Source organism: Anolis carolinensis, chromosome 2 (assembly GCF_035594765.1).
Source record: "Anolis carolinensis isolate JA03-04 chromosome 2, rAnoCar3.1.pri, whole genome shotgun sequence".
Taxonomy (NCBI): Eukaryota; Metazoa; Chordata; class Lepidosauria; order Squamata; family Dactyloidae; genus Anolis; species Anolis carolinensis.
The window spans coordinates 220,668,104-220,689,537 of record NC_085842.1 but is presented as its reverse complement, the minus strand read 5'-3'; the positions used below and the strand labels follow the sequence as shown (position 1 = coordinate 220,689,537).

The 21,434-nt window shown below is 40.4% G+C and overlaps 1 protein-coding gene across 2 annotated transcripts in view; it reads right to left on the bottom strand.

The window, feature by feature from the left end:
* The window catches only part of rad23b (RAD23 homolog B, nucleotide excision repair protein), a 42,417-nt gene extending 21,081 nt beyond the window's left edge, over positions 1-21,336 (bottom strand). For both annotated transcript variants that reach the window (XM_003223752.4, XM_062971812.1), the window contains exons 1-4: positions 21,133-21,336; positions 7,598-7,679; positions 4,067-4,146; positions 941-1,215 (exon numbers count right to left, since the gene is read on the bottom strand). In XM_003223752.4, coding sequence (XP_003223800.1) covers positions 941-1,215; positions 4,067-4,146; positions 7,598-7,679; positions 21,133-21,198 — 503 coding nt within the window. In that variant the 5' untranslated portion in view covers positions 21,199-21,336. The remainder of the gene's footprint in view (positions 1-940; positions 1,216-4,066; positions 4,147-7,597; positions 7,680-21,132) is intronic.
* Positions 21,337-21,434: the final 98 nt, after the last annotated feature.

Sequence of the window (21,434 nt, the reverse complement as noted above, 5' to 3'; positions counted from 1 at the left end):
TATACTCATGTATGTACAGGTTGGTCTCATATAGAAGTCAAAGACCAAGGCTGAATGCCAAAATTATGAATTTTGATACGACTCATAGATAACTCAAGGGTAAAAATGTGGGGCTCAACACAGGTTACCAACATTCCATCAAGGAAGCAGCCACCCCTGGCCGTTGCCATCATTTCCCTACCCAGATATTACAAAAGGTCAATGAAAACAGTAGAAGGCATTCACATTTCTTTTAGGTCCAGGACTGACAAAGTTCTCAAGTACATCTATGGCAAACTAAAAGAAAGCACAACTCCTTCCACTCTTCTGACCCCGGCTGAGAAAGGATAATGAGTATTGCCACTTTTGAAAAGAGAAGAAATGAACTGGAGTTAATGGCCTCCTCAACTCTGGCCACTCTGGTCAGGAAGGAGCAAATGTGCCCTGGTGGGAAAGGGCAAAAGATTCACTGCTGCAGCAGAGAAAGGTGTGGATTTGGGCTTTTTTTCAGCCTATCCTGAGATGGACTAAGGCCAGGGAGAACCTAAAAGATGCATTGAGTCCATCTACTCTCTCTGTTTAAATTTTATAACTGTTTAAACGTATTTTGTAATACTATTTTAAATGTTTATTTTAATTGTACTTAGTTTTAAGGCATCGAATAGTTGCCTATGTGTAAAGCCGCCTTGAGTCCCCTCCGGGGTTGAGAAAGGTGAGGTAGAAATGACGTAAATAAATAAATACTGCATTCACTTGTGCATAAATCAACCCAGTTTGTTAGGTTGCATTTTTTTGAATATATTTTCAACTTATACATGAGTATGTAGAATACATTTAGTTTATAAACAGCTCAGAAGAAAATGTAGACAGCTTTTTTGGAGGTAGATAGGTTTAAGGTTCTCCACTGAATCCCTCTGAACTGTGGTAAGAAGCACTCTACTTCCAAACAATCTGATCATACCTGTCTGTAGATGTGCTGGTGGCAGCTGGTGTCTCTATGGGTTTCTCTGCTACTTTCTCTTCTACAGGGGAGCTCACAGGTGCTGGTTCACAAGTCACTGCAGCTGGCGTTGGAGGATCTGCTACAGGTGTTGAAACCAGTGCGGGTGCAGGAGCTGTGACGGGTGCTGGTTTGGGGGCTGCGGCAGCTATCGTAGAAGAACTAACAGTAGTAGTGGTGTCATTTGACTGTTGCGTTGTAGTTGGCGATGGAGCTGGAGCCGCTGCTGCTTTGGGCTACAATGATTAATTTAAATTAATAAAATTACCAAGCCATGCTTTGCTTTTCAGTTTCAATTTGGTAATATGCGTTAATGTTAAGTCCCTTTTACACACCTCTCTCTGGACTCACCTGGAACTTAAATCTGTTACACAGAGGCTGCTTTAAATCACTTCCACAAGAATGCTACTGATGTACTATAAGTTATATGCAGCAATTTTTCCTCAAAAGGTTTACACAGCAGTAGCAGATAATAAGAATTATTTAAAGTAGTATTTATGTGGTGAATATAAAGTGAAAATGATCTCTTCGATATATCTGGATAAGATCACTCCTTTTCTAAGCATAGTGTCACTTCATATTTGCTGTATACATCAAGTGCTACTGATAGTTTGGCAGTCTCGTTTTCAACATTTTTAAAGCTGCCTTCCATGCAAATAACAAAATTTAAGCCTGCCAATAGCTATGCTGTTATCCTTCTGCTAGCACAACCAATGATTTCTGACTGTATTTTAAAAAACACTTGCAATTTTATGATATTCTTACCAGTAGTAACAAATAAGCTTACCTACAGCTTGCCCACCACTACCATATCTGTACTGCAATTCAGTCATTGTGTTTCAATCCATATATTTTAGACTAGAGATAGTAACAGTGAAATCTAGTAGATATGAAACCTAACATCTATATTCTCTGGACAGTTTTAAATAATAAGCTACTAAAAGTCATGTTCCCTATATTTCAGTGTTTCTCTTGGAATGCCATCAATATGTTCAAAAAGTAATTTGTTGTGATTCTGGTTATTCAGAGACTCAACTGTTGGGTGATCCAGAGATTTTAAAAAAGCACAATTAATGTGTTCACAAAGACACAATCATGTACTTAGTTCACTCTAATCTATAATGATTTTAGACAAATTACATTGTCAGTGGGGCAATGACAATGATGAAATATCAGATCTGGTTAAGCAGTCACTGCTATATTTCAGACTCACATCAATTGTAACCCTCCCGAACTGCCAATATATCACACCATAATCATTAAACTGATTATAGCAGTGAAAATAATCCAGCAAAATATATGAGATTCTTTGTCAACACACCACTGCTGCAAGCATTTCACAATAATGACTTTTCAAACTTGCATCCCTCTTCTGAACTATTTCGGATTTTTTCCCCAGATTTGGAATACCTGTATTTGCATACACAATGAAATAACTTGGAGATGGGATCCAAGTCTATTCAGTATAAATTGATTTTGTGTTTAAACACATTATACCAGGCATGGGCAAATTTCGGCCCTTCAGGCGTTCTGCACTCCCAGAAATCCCAGCTGTTAGGAATTGTGGGAGTTGAAATCCAAAACACCTGGAGGGCCGAAGTTTGCTCATGACTGCCTTATACTCACGTTTTGAAGGTAATTTTATATACATTTTAAATATTTCTGTGCATGAAAGAAAATGTGTTTGCACTGAACTATCAGAAAGCGAAGGTGTCCCTAACTCAGTCATCCATGTGGATAATTTTGGATATCAGGATTCAGAATAGGAGATATTGTTTTTCAACTAATTTATATGAAGCCCATCAGACCTTTCTCCTTTTCTCATTTCTGTTCCTTTGTATTATCGAAAAACCCTATTGGGAGCATATCTACTTTGTTTATTAGAAATTTGCTTTACCATTTTTCCAATACTCCATGGATAAGATAATTGGATCTCCTTTAATTTATTTTAATACCTTATTGTTAACCCGCCCTTTTAAACACAGTGATCCTGGCCATTGTTTTTTCAATTCTGGCCCATCTTTTTGAATAATCAAAATCTAATTGTAACAGTCTTGTTAATTGGCGGGCCTCCATTTCCTTCCGGGGAGAAAAATATTGAGTTGGTGATTCTATTTTTTTTTTTTGTTACTGCTATCCAAGTTTTTATTGAGTTGTCCCATTTCTTGATTATTTTGTTGAGAATACTATATGGTACGACTTCAAACAGAAATCAGAAATTTGGGGGAAATCATCATTTTGGCTATCTTAATTATACTAGACATATCCCAGTCAAATAAAATTATTTTTCCAATTGTGAATTTGTTGATTTTTCCAGTTCAATCAAAAATTTAAATATACAAGGACCAGAGAAACACAAAGGAAAATATTGATCAAATGGCATAGAACCCCAAATAAATTAGCTCATGTAACTAAATCAATCACAAAATTGTGTTGGCACAGATGTGAAGAAATTGGCTCCTATATGCATATGTGGTAGGACTGCGACAAAGCACAAAAATTCTGTAACAAGGTAAAGGAGATGGAAGAATTAATAGAGCATAAATTGGAGTTGAACCAAAAAAAATCTTTACCCAGAAAGTGGATAGGAAGGACAATACTAAAGACTGGCCTGATATTATAAAATATATGACAGTCAGCACCCAAACAACAATGGCATTGGGCTGGAAAAAGCACATAAAATGGTTTGAATATTTAGCAGATTTCATGCTCCAGGACTACATCCTCAAAAGGAGAACCAAATATACATCAGGCCAAATCAAGTAGAATCTGAAATGGGAAGTATTGATAAAGGAAAGGGAAAATATAAAAAACTGAACCATGATTGATCAATTAAAATAATATTTGTACAAAAGAAAGTACTGTTCCCAGAGGGTTGGGGGGGGGGGGGGGGAGGGGAGTAATATGGTTAGACACAAGTGGGAAATAAATGCGGAATCAGCAATGTTAAGAAAATTAAGTGAACAACATTCTGCTTGTACTATGAAATGGTTACTAAAATTTTCATTATTCTACCTGCGTTTACAATAAATACTTTTTAGAAAAACCCAGAAAATCTCAAAACAAAATTAATGAATAGTAACTTACCTTTGTCACCATAACCACAACAAAGTTCTTTTCATCAATTTTGTATTCTTTCAGAGCAGTATCATCATTAAGAATTTTACCTAGAAAATGAGACAAACATTTCAGATGATGTTTGCTTTCCTTAGCCTTCACCACCACAAAATTGTGGTTAAGTAATGTGTTCATTCTGTGTTGAAATCTTTAAGTAGAAACAAGTGATATAACTGCATAGGGAGCAGGCTTTCTACAATCATCAGAAAAACATTATGTCTACAGGTATCTCGTACTGATTTGACAGATTAGAAACTAGGGGTGTGCAATTCGTTAAAATCCCATGCCGTTTTCAGTGTCCAGATTTCGGTGCCCCCCACCCCCCAAATCCATTTTTTGGGAGTCTCCCGTATTCGGGCAGGGAAGATTCAGTTTTTCAGTTTGGCAGCCGAAATATCCGGCCTGTTGGTGGCAATGGGGAACTTACGAGGCTCCCCTTTCCGTCATTTTTAGGGCATCAGTCTTAAGAAACCAGTTTCTGGGATAGTTTCTCTTCATATCCTTCAGTTTAAGCCTGGGTTTAAGGCATAATAAAGACTTAAGAAAACCACTGTTTCTGGCATCCTTTCCTGTAATCTCCTTCAGCTAGACCTGGTTTAAAGAATCAGGCTTAAGAAACCACTGTTTTTGGCGTTCTTTCCTTTAATCTCCTTCAGGCACTGAGATAGAACACTGAGCACATGAGCGGATTTCTTCTTCTAATTGGCTCAGGTATGCAGCAGGGCTTACAGCCTCACAGGGAAACCTGTGAGCGTGTGGCTGCCTCCCACTCCGCACTCCACGTGTAGCAGAAAGAAACCGAAGGTAGACATGCGGTCTGTTGTGGTCAGAAAAAAATGGCAACAGCACCCATGCCAAAACAGCCTGAGCCAGTTTTGAAAAATGGATCCATGCACAGCCCTATTAGGAACCAGAGCACTGTCAAAAAGCAGAAACTGCCAAAATGTGGTACTCTGATCCATTTTTGTATGTATGTGGCAGTAATCTTGCCATTATGTAAGACCGCTCTGGGTCCCACTGGGGGAGAAGAGCAGTATACAAAATAAATAAATAAATAAATAAATAAATAAATAAACCTGCTGAGTAAGTGGAGGACGCAGTAGGGATTAAATGAAAGATGGCACTGAGTTAAAAAAAAACATGGTCGCAGTAGTATTCTGTATATCTTTTCATTCAATCTTGAGTACCCACTGCCTGCTAATTCAACAGCCAACCAACTGCATAAGATAATCACTCCCAACCATCCCTTCCAAGCGCATTCAAAGTTATCTCAGGCTGTTAGCTAGGCAAGGTGTGTGTGCAGAAATGGTGATATCCAATTGAAAGATACCTTACCTTGATTCCATTGACTCTTTTAAATTATGTAACTAGAAACCATTACTTCAATGCATGGTCAAAAGAGCAAACCATGTGTAAAATTAATGGATTCTGGTTATAATTTTAGAGTTGAAAGAGCATATAGACAAAAAGCAGACTGCCAAAAAATGGGGAATGCCTGTAGTGTTGAATATCTCTTACTTTGTGGCAAAACAATACTAAATTCCCACATGTAATAATAGATAACATGCTGTTAGTTATTAAGTATAGTAAGTACCCCATAATATAGAGTGATCTATTTTCACAACATGGCCTATAAGATCACAAGTTTCCCTCTTGAGCGTTCGTTTTAAAATTCTGTAATGATGATATCTATTGGAGGATTACTTGGGCATTTGCTCCATAATATATTAATTCAGTAGTTCAATCAGAATACTATACAGCAGTGCTTTTAAAACTATTTGGTGGGGGTGGGGCAGCAGGTTTTTTACTGCAGTGTACCAGACCCCAGCAATATTTGTACCTATTAGCTATATCTGCTTCTATCTTTCCTGGAAATTCACCATGAGTTGACAACAAATAGCTTGCAGATTGGAACTGGCTCATGGGCCATCCCTTTAAGCTAGAAGCAAGTCCTGGCTTTATTGCTGTATGCAGTTGTAGTTAACAGAAGTCAGTTGATATACACAACTAACACAAAAGTTGATAGAGTTATACATAAGGTACTGCTGGGCAGAAATTCTAACCAACCATTTCTAATTGGCATTCTTTGTCTATCCACTTTTGTGGTAGATGTCTACACTGCATCTTCAATATTTTATTTAAAGAGTTTTCTGCAATGAATCTAGTAGCAAGAGAAATACTGATGCATTTCTATATATAAAGCTAAAACCAATGCATAGGAATACAATTTGCCTGTCAGATTGTCTACACTGCAGAAAATCTTAATGCTATATTAAATAGCCAAAGTAAGCATGAAACACTTTTGGGATACTAATCCAATTACCCAAGTTTTTAAGCATTTCATGATGGAATATAAATGTTTTGATTAGCAAAAAGACCTCATAAGACAGGCAAAAACTATAACTATAACACAAGGCTCTCAAACAGGATAAGTACCTATTCTACAGTTCCACACAGAATAGTATGTGGAAAGGCCCATATATTTAGAAAACAGAATGCTTATGTGCAAAATAAAGCAGTAAGATGTCACATATGAGTCACTATGGGTAATATCTTTAGAGATCAGGGATGACAAAAACTGCTGAGAAGGGATATTTTTTCCATTTTTCCCTTGCAATTGTCAAGTCTACATGAAAGAACTACACAGAATTTGGATTCATGCTTCCGTTTCATGTTTCAAACTTAGCATACATCAAAATATTTTTCAACTAATTTCTATACTACATAACATGTTCAGAACTGAAATAGCTTTAATATTGCTTTTCTTTTTTACAATGCACTATTATATATATTTTTTTAATTACTATGAGTCTAAAGGGTCATGGCACAAGCAACAGAAAGGAACGGACAAGCATAAGTATACATCTCCAAGTCTTACTGTGTTGGATGAACCTTTTTTCCAAGTACAGACAGTCCCCAAGTTACAAATAAGATAGGCTCTGTAGGTTTGTTCTTAAGTTGTACCTGTTGCAACTTAAATACAAATTCATTTTTATGTGTAACTCCAGCCACACACACAAGCAAGCTATGGATAGCATAGGGAAAGGTTAACACCCATGTGGTGTTTGTTTTGCTGTCTGTATCCCTGGTTCAGAAAATTTTATCTCACTTTCTGTACTTGTGATAATTGGATTTTGAAAAATTTGGCTTGCTGTGGAAACAAGGATGGTAATAAAGCTTCAGTTGGAGTACCTTTTCCCCATGATAACTCCTTCCCTGTTGTCACACCCCCATTCTTAACTGGAAGTTGTTTGTAAGTCAGATGTTTGTAACCTGGGGACTACCTGTACACATGCATATAAGCCAAGCAAGAAAAGAGACTAAATAATATACATTTTATGACAATTCCTCAAACAAAATGTCTCATTTTACAATATTTACTGAATGAAATAAAAGAAGTTGGACATCTCCCATTACTTGGTACTTCATGAACTGATTAGAAGTGTCATGTTTTCTATACAACCCATTTCAAAGGTATTTTTATATATAAGATCATTTTACCTGCGTATATTAATTTTTGGCCTCCTACTGGAAATGCATCTTTCCCCTTTTCCGATTCAATCTTCTCTTTCAAAGCCTTTACCTGTAACAAACAGTTTCAATTAGAACACATTTGGAACTTCTAACTCTATAATATCACAACACCTGATACTCCTTCTACAAAATTTAAGGGGATTTCCCCCTTTTCAATAGAAAACAGTATTTTATATTTTCAGTGATAGTGCATTAAAATTATTCAAAACCAGTTACACTAATTCTGAAATTTATGGCAAGTAATAGATACATTTCACAATACCTATAGCTTTCACCACAACACAGATTACAGCAGTTTCACTAAGAGACAACTAACCTATACACTATTGCAGTTAAATTCAACTTCCATAGGATCGGAGATCACTTGTTGTCCAAAATAAACTTAGAATATCTGTGCATCTGCCACACCCTGGGAACTTACCTATTAACACTCACGTCATTAAAAAGAGGTCTAGCACAGATACAGACATACCAATTTTAATGTCCTCCATTTTACATCTGGGTTCCATTTTTCAACATTATCCTTCGCACATTCAAAACCCATAGCTCATAACTATTTCTGACTTCACTATTGTAAGAACTTGTTAGATACTATAGCCCTTATCACACAAGGATAAAAAGTCAAATTTCTTCCCCATCATTTCTCATTTTATTCTAACAAGATAACAGTTAAAGGTTTTCCCTTGGCATTAAGATTAGTCATGTCCGACTCTGAGGGTTGGTACTCATCTCCATTTCAAAGCCAAAGAGCCAGTGTTGTCCAAGGTCATGTGGCCAGCATGACAGCTTCACGAATTCCACAGGCCAATTCCCACTGGATTGGGACCTATTGATCTACTCACATTTTGCATGTTTTCAAACTGTTAGGTTATCAGAAGCTGGGGCTGACAATAGAAGCTTACTCAGCTTGCCGGATTCGAATTGCCAACCTTTTGATCAGCAAGTTCAGCAGCTCAGCAGTTTAATCCGCTACACCACCGCAGCCACAGCCAGTTTGTTACAGGTTCTAACGAACCTAGTAGCTAATTAAACCAGCCAGTTGAGCTTAATACATCTGAGGCCACTTAGAAAATGTCCTAATTGAGGAATGCTAAAATAGGACTTTCTTAGCCAGCCATGCAGATATACTGAATTTTTCCAGCTCCAACTATAAGATGAGTAAGTATCTGTAAACCATCTAGTGAAACAGGTTCTACAACTTCCTTCTTCTTACAACTGCACAGAAGAACTTTATCTCATAATCAATGGCTAAACAAAATCTTCGGGTAGCCTAAAATTTAGTAACAGGAACTAAACTCGTCAGCTTTTCACTTCCAAACAAACTTGTGGTTTCCAAAACATTTCTATTCCAAGATTAAATATCTCACCTAAAAGTCTAAAAAATTTACTAAAAAACATCAATTCCAAAAATCCAGATTGACTTATTCATGGGTTAAAGTACTATATCTTAATGCTTATTTTTTTAAAAAGGAAAAGAAACCATCCCATCCCCTGAGTAAAGTGGAAAAGTGAACGTTTAGGGCCCTTCCAGACAGGCCCTAAATCCCAGGATCTGATCTCAGGTTTTCTGCTTTAAACTGGTTATACGAGTCCCCACTGCCAGATAATCTGGGATAAACAGAAAACCTGGGATCTGATCCTAGGATATAGGGCCAGTCTGGAAGGCCCTTAAGTCTGTTCTGGGGGAATCTACTGATGCCCTATTTCCCCTCTGCTCCCTCTGTTGTGTGTTGTTTCTGGACTTTTAGAATGACTGAATGGGAAAATGGTAGCAGGGGTGGGTGCTTCTTTTAGATTCTCCCATGATGGACTAAGCTCTTGCCTTTAACCACTCTCCTGAGAGACGAGGGTGTTTCCTTTTTTTGGTAAGAGTTAATACTGCACGTTCACTGTTTTGTTTTGTTACAAAAGGAACTATGCCCTTCTCTGAGGAAAAGACCTATCTAACTTGCTCAAGAGAGCAAACATTATCAAACCTTGGGAGGGGAAATGTTACCACAAATGTTAAGGAGACAACTACAAGCTACAACATCAAATCAAGATGTTTCTAGCTAAAAACAGCTATTAGGGAAAGGTTCAAATTCATAAACCATATGTAAATTAAACATTTTCATTCAGTATGGCTGCAATCCAATGTATGCTTACAAAGGTGTATATTAACTTGATGCAGCAGATTTTGATATACTGTAAATATCCATATGATTAGGCTATTAATGATACAAAGTGTTTTAAAATGTTAACTGAAATCAAAAGCTTCAGAAAGCTATTCTGTATTTGTTTGCTATCCTACTTTTCTTTCAAACATGGGAAGCTAAGTTAAAACTATCACACATGTGTTTTTACAAACAATACCAATGCAATTGAAACATTAATTTAAAATAAATATTAAACATCTACATCTTACTATGGTATGTATTTTGAAAAAAAAATGTTTTTTTCTCAAATTAGAATGACATTTTGGTCAATTATGATTTAGGCTGGAGTATGTTCTAAAAGGCCATTTTAGTGTATTTATTGTATTTTAATTCTGGTTTTACTACAATGTTACTATTTAATTATTTTTTAACTTTTGTATTGCACTTTTTAAACTTGTCTAGTGTGGATTGTTAGGTGCCTTAAGTCATCACAGGGAGAAACGTGGGGTATAAAATTAATAATAATAATAACCTAAACTCTTGGGAAGTGATACGAAATCCAGCATATATATCTTGTTTGCTGTGTCATAATAAAATAATAATCTGATACCTAACAGATACTATACAATCTATTACAGTGGTACCAGTTCAAGAATCTATATTCCCATCTGGCAAAAGGACCAAATATATGTTAATGTTTTATACGTTTATGCTATGTCTATACTACCTTTCTCCTGTATGGGTCACAAAGTACAGTAGAGTCTCACTTATCCAACATAAACGGGCCGGCAGAACGTTGGATAAGTGAATATATTGGATAATAAGGCGGGATTACGGAAAAGCCTATTACACATCAAATTAGGTTATAATTTTACAAATTAAGCACCAAAACATCATCTTATACAACAAATTTGACAGAAAAAGTCGTTCTATACGCAGTAATGTTATGTTGTAATTACTGTATTTACAAATTTAGCAACAAAATATTACGATGTATTGAAAACATTGACTACAAAAATACGTTGGATAATCCAGAAGATTGGATAAGCGAGTGTTGGATAAGTGAGACTCTACTGTAATTCACAACATAGATTATGATATGGTTAAAACCAGTCACACCAGTAAAACTACAACTTAAAGGGCCATTAAATAAATTATCCTACTAAAAGGGTACTAGTTTCAATTTAACAGTATTTGGAACACAACAACAAGAAAAATATAGCAACACTCTATTAGAAGACCTTTCTGTGTCTGGTAATAACACAGCCATCTGATTTCTAAAACTGTCACATTTACTGTCACTACTGTTTGAGTATACCTTACCCAGAATGCCAAAATATTCCAAAACACAAAATTGTCCATGTGGGTGGCATGATGCAACACCTTTGGTTTCTGATGGTTCGATGCGCAAAGACTTTGTTTCATGAACATTATTAAAATATTGTATAAAATTATCTTCAGACTATGTGTTTAGGGTGAATATAAACATAAATAAATGTTGCGTTTAGACTTGGGTCCCATGTTCAAGATATCTCATCATGGATATGCAAGTATTCTGAAATTCAAAAATCTACAAAATATGGAATACTTCCCGTCCCAAGCATTTCTGATAAGGGATACTCAATGTTAACGCAGGTTTTAAAAAATGATTTACACCACCACTAAAAGACAACAAAGTGTGGCTTTTAGAAAACCCCACTTTTTAAAATTTCATAATGGTGAGCAGATACTGAATACAGGTGTGCATTTTGATATCAAGGGAACAGGGACTCAAAAAGACCTTGTCGTGGGTGTCTACTACAGACCTCCGTGTCAGGATGAAGGACTTGATGAAGCTTTCTGTCAACAGCTGACCAAACAGGCACAAAGAAGAGATATAGTAGTCATGGGCGATTTCAATTATCCCGATATCTGCTGGAAAACAAACTCGGCCAAGAGTACAAAGTCCAACAAATTCCTCACTTGCCTTGCAGACAATTTTATGGTCCAGAAGGTAGAAGAGGCAACAAGGGGATCAGCAACTCTTGATCTAATCTTAACAAATGTGGAAGACCTGATCAATACAGTTGAAGTGGTTGGATCCTTAGGGGCAAGTGACCATGTGCTCCTGCAGTTTGCAATACAAAGGAATGCTGAAACTAAGATAAGTCAAACACGCATTCTGGACTTTAAGAGAGCTGACTTCCAAAAAATGAAGGAATTACTGAGCGGCATTCCATGGACGCCAATATTAAAAAACAAGGGAGTTAAGAATGAATGGGAGTTTTTCAAAAGTGAAATACTCAAGGCGCAAATGCACAGTGCCAACAAAGAAGAAAAATAAGACAAATGCAAAGAAGCCAGAATGGATGTCCAAAGAACTTCTAACTGAGCTAAAGCTCAAAAGTGACATGCACAAGAAGTGGAAAAGGGGAGAAATCACCAAAGAAGAATTCAAACGTATAGCCAACACCTGTAGGGAAAAGGTTCGCAAGGCTAAAGCGCAAAATGAGCTCAGGCTTGCCAGGGACATAAAAAACAACAAAAAAGGTTTTTTTGCTTATGTTGGTAGAAAAAAGAAGAAAAAGGAGGCGATAGGGCCACTGCAAGGAGAAGATGGGGTGATGGTGACAGGGGATAGGGAAAAGGCAGAACTGCTTAATGCCTTCTTTGCCTCGGTCTTCTCACAAAAAGAAAGCCATCTTCAACCTCAGCAACATGGAATGGATGAAGGATTGGGGCAAATCCAACCCCAAATAGGGAAACAAGTTGTCCAGGAACACCTGGCCACTCTAAACGAATTCAAGTCCCCAGGGCCAGATCAGCTACATCCAAGAGTACTGAAGGAACTAGCGGAAGTTATTTCAGAACCACTGGCAATCATCTTCGAGAGTTCTTGGAGAACAGGAGAAGTCCCAGCAGATTGGAGGAGGGCGAATGTGGTCCCTATCTTCAAGAAGGGAAAAAAGAACGACCCAAACAATTACCGTCCGGTCAGCCTCACATCAATAGCAGGCAAGATTCTGGAAAAGATCATTAAGGAAGTGGTCTGCAAACACTTAGAAATAAATGCGGTCATTGCTAATAGTCAACACGGATTTACCAAAAACAAGTCATGCCAGACTAATCTGATCTCTTTTTTCGATAGAGTTACGAGTTGGGTCGATACAGGGAATGCTGTACCTGGATTTCAGTAAGGCCTTCGACAAAGTCCCCCACGACCTTCTGGCAAACAAACTAGTTAAATGTGGGCTAGACAAAACTACGGTTAGGTGGATCTGTAATTGGCTAAGCAAACGAACCCAAAGGGTGCTCACCAATGCGTCGTCTTCATCATGGAAAGAAGTGACAAGTGGAGTGCCGCAGGGTTCCGTCCTGGGCCCGGTTCTGTTCAACATCTTTATTAACGACTTAGACGAAGGGTTAGAAGGCACGATCATCAAGTTTGCAGATGACACCAAACTGGGAGGGATAGCTAACACTCCAGAAGACAGGAGCAGAATTCAAAACGATCTTGACAGATTAGAGAGATGAGCCGAAACTAACAAAATGAAGTTCAACAGGGACAAATGCAAGATACTTCACTTCGGCAGAAAAAATGGAAATCAAAGATACAGAATGGGGGACGCCTGGCTTGACAGCAGTGTGTGCGAAAAAGACCTTGGAGTCCTCGTGGACAACAAGTTAAACATGAGCCTACAATGTGATGCGGCAGCTAAAAAAGCCAATGGGATTTTGGCCTGCATCAATAGGGGAATAGCGTCTAGATCCAGGGAAGTCGTGCTCCCCCTCTATTCTGGCTTGGTCAGACCACACCTGGAATACTGTGTCCAATTTTGGGCACCGCAGATGAAGGGAGATGTTGACAAGCTGGAAAGCGTCCAGAGGAGGGCGACTAAAATGATTAAGGGTCTGGAGAACAAGCCCTATGAGGAGAGGCTTAAAGAGCTGGGCATGTGTAGCCTGCAGAAGAGAAGGCTGAGAGGAGTCATGATAGCCATGTACAAATACGTGAGGGGAAGTCATAGGGAGGAGGGAGCAAGCTTATTTTCTGCTGCCCTGCAGACTAGGACACGGAACAATGGCTTCAAACTACAGGAAAGGAGATTCCACCTGAACATCAGGAAGAACTTCCTCACTGTGAGGGCTGTTCGGCAGTGGAACTCTCTGTGGTGGAGGCTCCTTCTTTGGAAGCTTTTAAGCAGAGGCTGGATGGCCATCTGTCGGGGGGTGCTTTGAATGCCATTTCCTGCTTCTTAGCGGGGGGTTGGACTAGATGGCCCATGAGGTCTCTTCCAACTCTACTATTCTATGATTCTATGATAAGTAACCACCAAAAGATTAAATGAATCTTTCAACTACATTTTCTCAGCTAATTTCATGGATTTTGGCAGAACAGAAGTTTAAGGGTAAAACAAAATGGCACTTTAAGACATAGCTAGAAGACCAATGGTGGCAAGGCGTCAGATTACAACACCAAAACTGATAGTCACAGGCCTACATGAGGACAAGAGCCAGGCATTTTAAAAGCCAGTGCTCACAATAAATACTCCAAACCAGTGCAAAAATCTGAAGTCAGTTAGAACAGAGATCAACAAGCATTCCAGGTGAGTAAAATCTACACGTTTAATTTCATCAAAGACATATGCTTTCTTCCTATTACAAGTGTAAGCTTTTAATGAGTATATGGGTATCACATTCAATTGCCTCTACCACTGCTTTAAATTCAATAAAATGGGGAGGGGGGCTACAATAGAAAAGGCTGCTACAGGAGTGACCGAAATCAGGATTCAGTGCTTCAAATAATTATAGAATCATAGCATAGTAGAGTTGAAAGAGATTACATGAGCCATGTAGTCCAACCCCTTGCTATGCAGAAAAAGCACAAAGTACCCCTGACAGATGGCCATCCAGTCTCTGTTTTAAAACCTCCAAATTCACAGAAGGCTGCATTGGGGGAGTGGGATAATGAACAAGTTATCTCAGGGCCTTTCAACACAGCCATATAACTCAGAATTTCAAGGCAGATAATCCACAATATCTGCTTTGAACTGGGTTATCTGAGTCCACACTGAGAGCTGTTAAGCAGTGGAACTTTCTGCCCCAAAGTGTAGTGGAGGCTAGTGGTGTGCATTCAGGTAAAAGCTAGTCCCGTTTCGTTTCTGGCTTTCGCTGCGGGGGCCCAATCCGTTTTCGGAAAGCCTCCTGAAATTGTTTTTGATTGTTTTGTTTCGGGGGGGGGGGGGGGCTGAAAATCAGCCCATTATTTGAGGGGGGGGGGAGTTCCCACCCACTGGCTCCCCTTCCTGAGGCGTTCAACAGCCTGGTAGGCACTGTGCTTCTTCTCTTCCTCCTCCTCCCTCCCTCACACCCACAATGCCCTGCATTAACTCATGGGAGTCATGGCCGAGCAGCCCCACATCCAGACCTCAATAATGAATTTTCAGAGCAGCCTTCCCAACCTGTACTGGACTACAATTCCCATAATGCCAAAGCAGAAGCAGTGCCAGTGTTAGAGAGAATCTGAGTATTAGATTGTGATATTGTAATGTATCGTAATGTAGGATTGATTTGATAAGCTCTTCTTTCTATAGTTCTTGCATTATTTAAGGACTCAGTCTGTAAACAGTAAGCTGAGATGAAAAATAGGCCTTTTGGTTGAACATATAACCTGGCAGCTTCTTCCTTCACAGAAGTCAACCAAGCAGATCCCCTTCAAACTCATTAAAATTATATCCAAAGAGAATACTCTAATTAATAGCTCCAAGAACAAGTCAGGATACAAAACTGTAGTCTGAAGATGACTTTATAACATAGCTTATCACAACTATGTCTGCCATAGCTTCCTATTTTGAAGTTTTCAACAATTTGTTCTTACTATGAAGGGAGGAGCAAAAGGAATGAGCATACCCAATAAATCCTACTGATATTTCATCATATTTAACTGAGATACTGTAGACCAGACAAACAAGCCCACTATTTCCATAACACTTACAACAGCATATTGTTAGCCAATCCTTATCTCTGAACTGCAGTGTAGGCATTTAGGAAGTGCAATTTCCAGTTCCACTGTTGATCTTGGTGTTGCAGTGTTATATCTAGAGTCACAAAATGCCCACCCTGCCCTCTTACAAATAAAAAAGTTGAGAGTACAGATTGCCTTAAACTATCCAACAAATTAAGCACATCTCCAGATTACATCCCAAGTACAGTATATATGTATCAACAGTGTTTTGGAAAAAAACTTCTATGTTGCACCCAACAACTAGCTAAGCTAAAAACAGAACCAAGAAACTGTTTACCTTGTTTACCACAGTACATATACCTGTATTTAGCAATGAATCCATAGGCAATGAAAAACATTCATAACATATATATTTGTTTACCAAACTCAAAGGTCTTAGTTTCTTTGAAGTTGTATGTAATCTTTACAGAAGAATACTGTCAGATTTGAACAGAAACATGCTCCACAATACCTTATACTTCATCTATAGCTATTACAGAAAAAGGGCATCTAATTAAATTAATGGACACACTTACTTAAGAGTTAGACAAGCATTATGAAGCAGACATAACAGTTGTTCTAGTGTTGCATAGTGGATCCTCAATATTTGCATGGGATTGGTTCAGAGGTATCACCGCTCCCCTGATGCAAATACAAAACACACACACACACTCATGCTTAATTAATGGGAATCCCATTAATTTCATAGGTTAATCTTAGGCAAGGAATATTCAGAAGTAGTTTTGATAATTCCTTACTCTGAAATATAGTCTATGACACTTAGTTTTCATTGGTGGTCTTTCATCCAAATACTAATTAGGGTTGATCCGGCTTAGATTCCATCAGATAGGATCTGGTGCCTTTAGGGCATTTCAGCAGGTTTGTGTCTAGTGCCAAAACAAAGTCTCTTAAAAAAGAATACTCAGGGTTTTTTTTGCTCATTCCTTCCTCTGAAATATAACCTGTAGTACCTGGTATTTATCACTGGTTTCCCATCCAAGTACTAACCAGGCTTCTTTTTTTTTTCTTTTTTTTACTGTTAGGAGCGACTTGAGAAACTGCAAGTCACTTCTGGTGTGAGAGAACTGGCCGTCTGCAAGGACATTACCCAGGGGATGCCCAGATGTTTTGATGTTTTTTACCATCCTTGTGGGAGTCTTCTCTCATGTCCCCCATGGAGCTGAAGCTGATAGAGGAAGCTCATCTGCACTCTCCCAGTAACCTTCTGGTCAGCAACCCAACCTTCAAGTCATCAGTTCTGCCGGCACTGCTCCACCAGAGACTCCACTAAACAGGAATGACTCTGCTTCATTTCCGAAATCAGGTTGGATCCGGTCTCTTTAAGGCATTTAGACCACTTTTCTGCTATCCACCTAAATTACAAAGACGGTATAAACTTGAAACAACCATTTTGGGTAGCTTGTGTCACATGTAGGAACTTTCCTTCTCTGTGATATCCCAGACTGAAAATTAACACACATAACTGACTTTCTCAGGTTCAACTTGAGACTGTAAAACCTCTCATGGCTCTCTAAAGCTCCTTTCAAGGGAGAAAAACCTAGAACACATCAAGAAGGATATTGACAAGGGCGGCCAAACTGATCAGAGGTTTGGAAGCCAAGGCCTATGACAGGGGTCCTCAAACTTTTTAAGTAGAGGGCCGATTCACAGTCCCTCAGACTGTTAGGGGGCCAGACTATGATGAAATAGTCCAAAATTAAGATTGTTGTTGTTGTGTGCCTTCAAGTCATTTCAGACTTAGGTCAACCCTAACAGAGGCCAGGGAAATCACCTTGGAGGGCCGCATCCGGCCCATGGGCCTTAGTTTGGAGACCTCTGATCTAGATGATCTCATAAGACCATAGGTAAGCAAAGAGACCTCCAAAGTCCATCTAGATGGTCTCGTAAGACCATAGATAAGAAAGGGCCCTCAAAGGCCATCTAGACGGTCTCATAGGACCATAGGTAAGGAAAGTGACCCCCAAAAGCCATCTAGATGGTCTCATAAGGCCATAGCTAAGCAAAGAGACCTTCAAAGACCATCTAGACGATCTCATAAGACCATAGGTAAGTAAAAAGACCTCCAAAGAGCAGGTAGACTTAGGTCAACCCTAAATCTAAAGTTTAGGGCAGGGGTCAGGTAAATGACCTTGGAGGGCCGCATCCGGCCCCCGGGCCTTAGTTTGGGGACCCCTGCCCTATGACGAACAGGTAAGGGAGATGGGTATGTTTAGCATGGAGAAAGGAAGGCTGGAAGGGGACATGATAGCCATGTTTAAATGTTTGAAAGGAAGTCACATTAAGGAGGGAGCAAACTTGTTTCCTGCTGCTCTAGAGAATAGAGCAGGGAGCAATGGATCCAGGAAAAGACATTCCACCTAAACAGTAGGAAGAACTTTGACGGCTGAGTTCAGGAGGACCCCCAAACTACGAACCTGTGTCCTCAGGGGAAGTGTTACCCTGTCGAGCACAGGTTGCCACCCTATACCCCGATCGGCCTCATGACCGACCAGGAGGACCTCTGTTTTGTCTGGATTAAGCTTTAGTTTGTTAGCCCTCCTCCAGCCCATCACAGCTGCCAGGCACTAGTCCAGGACTTGGGGAGCTTCCTTGGATTTTGTGTCATCTGCATATAGATTAAGCCAAACTAAAAAACGCCAGATAAGCTCATCCAGCAGTTTCATGTAAATGTTAAAAAGCATGAGGGATAGAACAGAACCTTGTAGGTCTCCACAAGCCAATGGCCAGAGTGCGAGCAGGTGTCTCCCAGCACCACCATCTGGGTTCGATCTTCCAGGAATGAGCAAAGCCACTGCAATGCAGTACCCCTGAGTCCCATCCCAGAGAGCCGGGCCAGAAGGATACCATGGTCGATGGTATCGGAAGCCGCTGAGAGATCCAACAGAACCAACAGGGATATGCTCCCCTTGTCTAGCTCCCTGCGGAGGTCATCCACCAAGGCGACCAAAGCTCTCTTTGTTCCATGACCAGGCCGAAAAACAGACGGTGATGGATGAAAATAATCAGTTTCATCCAAGAATCCCTTGAGTTGGGTGGCCATCACCTTCTCCAGAACCTTGCCCAGGAAGGGAAGATTGGAAATAAGCCAATAATTATTTAAGAAGATTTTAAGGATCCTTCCCCACAACCATATAACCCAGAATATCAAGGCAGAAAATCCCATGATTTCAACAGAAAGGAGGAAATCATGAAAATATCTGCTTTGATCTGAGTTATCTGAGTCCACACTGCCATATATTCTAGTCCAAAGCAGCAAATGTAGGAGGAAACCATGAAAATGAACAAAATCTGGCTACCAGTATTAAAAAAATTCTAAAATCAGTACAGTAAATAAAGAAAAACACTCAGAAAACATGGGAATTCTAGACATGAAACAATCAGGGCCAGCTAACCCCCTCCTAACAAAGGATTTCCCCAGTCAGCCAGATTTTGAAGCTGCAAGGCCATTTAATGTTAATAAAGGTGGCAAATTGCACCATTCACACTTGCTTTCTTATAGCAACACCAGAGGCACTCCAAGTGGCCAGTCACTGGTCATAGGACATATAATGCCAGGTTTTTAACTTTGTTTGTATTTTTTAAATACTTTACAACTGTTATCTTGGTTTACTTCTGATATGATAAATACTTGCCTCAAACAGATGAGAGTTTTTTCTCCCACCCTGGACTTTCGACATATATATAAACCCCATTGCCTAGTTGATGCCTGCCATAGATGTGGGTGAAACATTAGGAGAATGCTTCTAGAACATGGCCAGGCATCTTGGAAAACTCACTGCAACCCAAAATGTGGGATTTTACCTAGTTGTGTGGAAGGGGTTTGAGATACAATTTGGCCCTGTCCCAGCAAAAAAAAAGGTTTAAAAAATGAAATAAAAATAACCAAAAGGGGTGTGGGCTGCATGGTCCTTGAGGTCTCTTCCAAGTATTATGATTGTAAAACTGCCAAGGGCAAACTTTGACCAGATTTCAACTCCCACAATTCCAAAACACCTGGAGGAAGGGCCAAAGTTTGCCTATGCCTGTTCTAAAAGCTCCTGCCTCAGTGGGTTGCTGTGAAATTTTCAAAGGCCTGCTCCCAAAATCAGGTTTTTACTCTCCTTCTGAAGGCCAGGAAGGAGGGGACTGATCTAATATCACTAGGGAATGAGTTCCACAGCAGAGGATATGCACATTTGTGCAGACTGGCCTGGAATAAGCAGAGGAGCGACTACCACATATAGTTCAGAAAACTTGATGAACCTACCTGGACACAGTATATTATTTGAGAACACACAAATGCTGGACCACTGTAACAACTATAAGCCACTGAAGTCCACAAGCATGTGGACGATTTCAACAGAAAGGAGGAAATCATGAAAATGAACAAAATATGGCTACCAGTATTTTTAAAAACCCTCTAAAATAATAACAGTAAACAAGAAACAACACTATGAAAGCTGAGGAATTCCAGACATGAATCAATCAGGGGCAGATAACACCTCTCAACAGAAGATTGCCCCAGACAGGAAGAAGCCAGGAAAGGAATCTGGCAAGACCATAAATGCCAATCAAGGTGTTAATTACAACATTCACGCTGGCCTCCAACAGATAAGAGTTCCTTCTCCCACCCTGCTTAGTTTTTCCCCCAATATACCTCACAACCTTTGAGGATGCCTGCTATAGATGTGGGCGAAACGTCAGGAGAGAATGCTTCTGGAACATGGCCATACAGCCCGGAAAACATACAACAACCCTTCAACATATAGAGTTTTGAATGCCTGGGGTTCCTGAAGTTTGCCCATGCTCACTTCTCCCGCGCATGGATCCCAAGTACACTGGCGCATGCGCAAACAGAACCACGGACGGATACACAGAGACAGCCAGAGCGACACACACACACACCCCTTCCTCGCGCGAAGCGATAGTGCACAGTCATGGCACCCTTTCCCCCTCACAAACAGGCCCGCCCACCCTCCCTCTTGCGCGACGGAGACGACATTCAATACCCCCCGTCAGTCACCAGCCAACGAAGCAGAGCATGAGCCGTCATGGCGGAAAGAACGAGGGAGGGGGAAAAAGGGCTTCCCCTCTGGGCTAAGAAGGGGCTCGAAGCCCGCGCGCAGACCTGGGCCTATCGCATGGAGCCGTTTCCATAAGCAACAATGCGATAGGCCCAGGCCTGCGCGCGGGCTTCGAGTCCCTACTTAGCCCAGAGGGGAAGCCAACTCTCTTTCCTCCTCACCTCCCCCCCCTCCAAATAAACTTCCACAGTCCTCTTTGCGAGCTAGGCCTCGAGGAGGCTCCGCCATTTCGGGCCTAACATTTCAGGCCTCCTCCTCCTCCCCGCCACCCATCCCTTTCCTCTTCCTCTCAGGCCGCACCGTCTCCTCAGGATCGATGTCTATCTTGAAGGTCTGCTGCTGCAGCGTCTTTAGCGTGACTTGCATGGCGGCGGCGGCAATTGGCAATGGGGCCTCCCCCGGCGGAGCCGACCCGCACTTTCTCTCTTCTCTTCCTTCCTTCCTTCCCTCACGGAGGACAGACAGCAGGCGAGCTCCAGCGACAGTAAGGGGAGGGCGACAGTAGGCGGAGTCAGAGCGCGCCAAGCGTCGTCTCCCCCCTTGCGCGCGCACCCGCGCAGGCGCAGGGCGGAATTCTCACGCTCGGAGGACAGAAGGGGCCG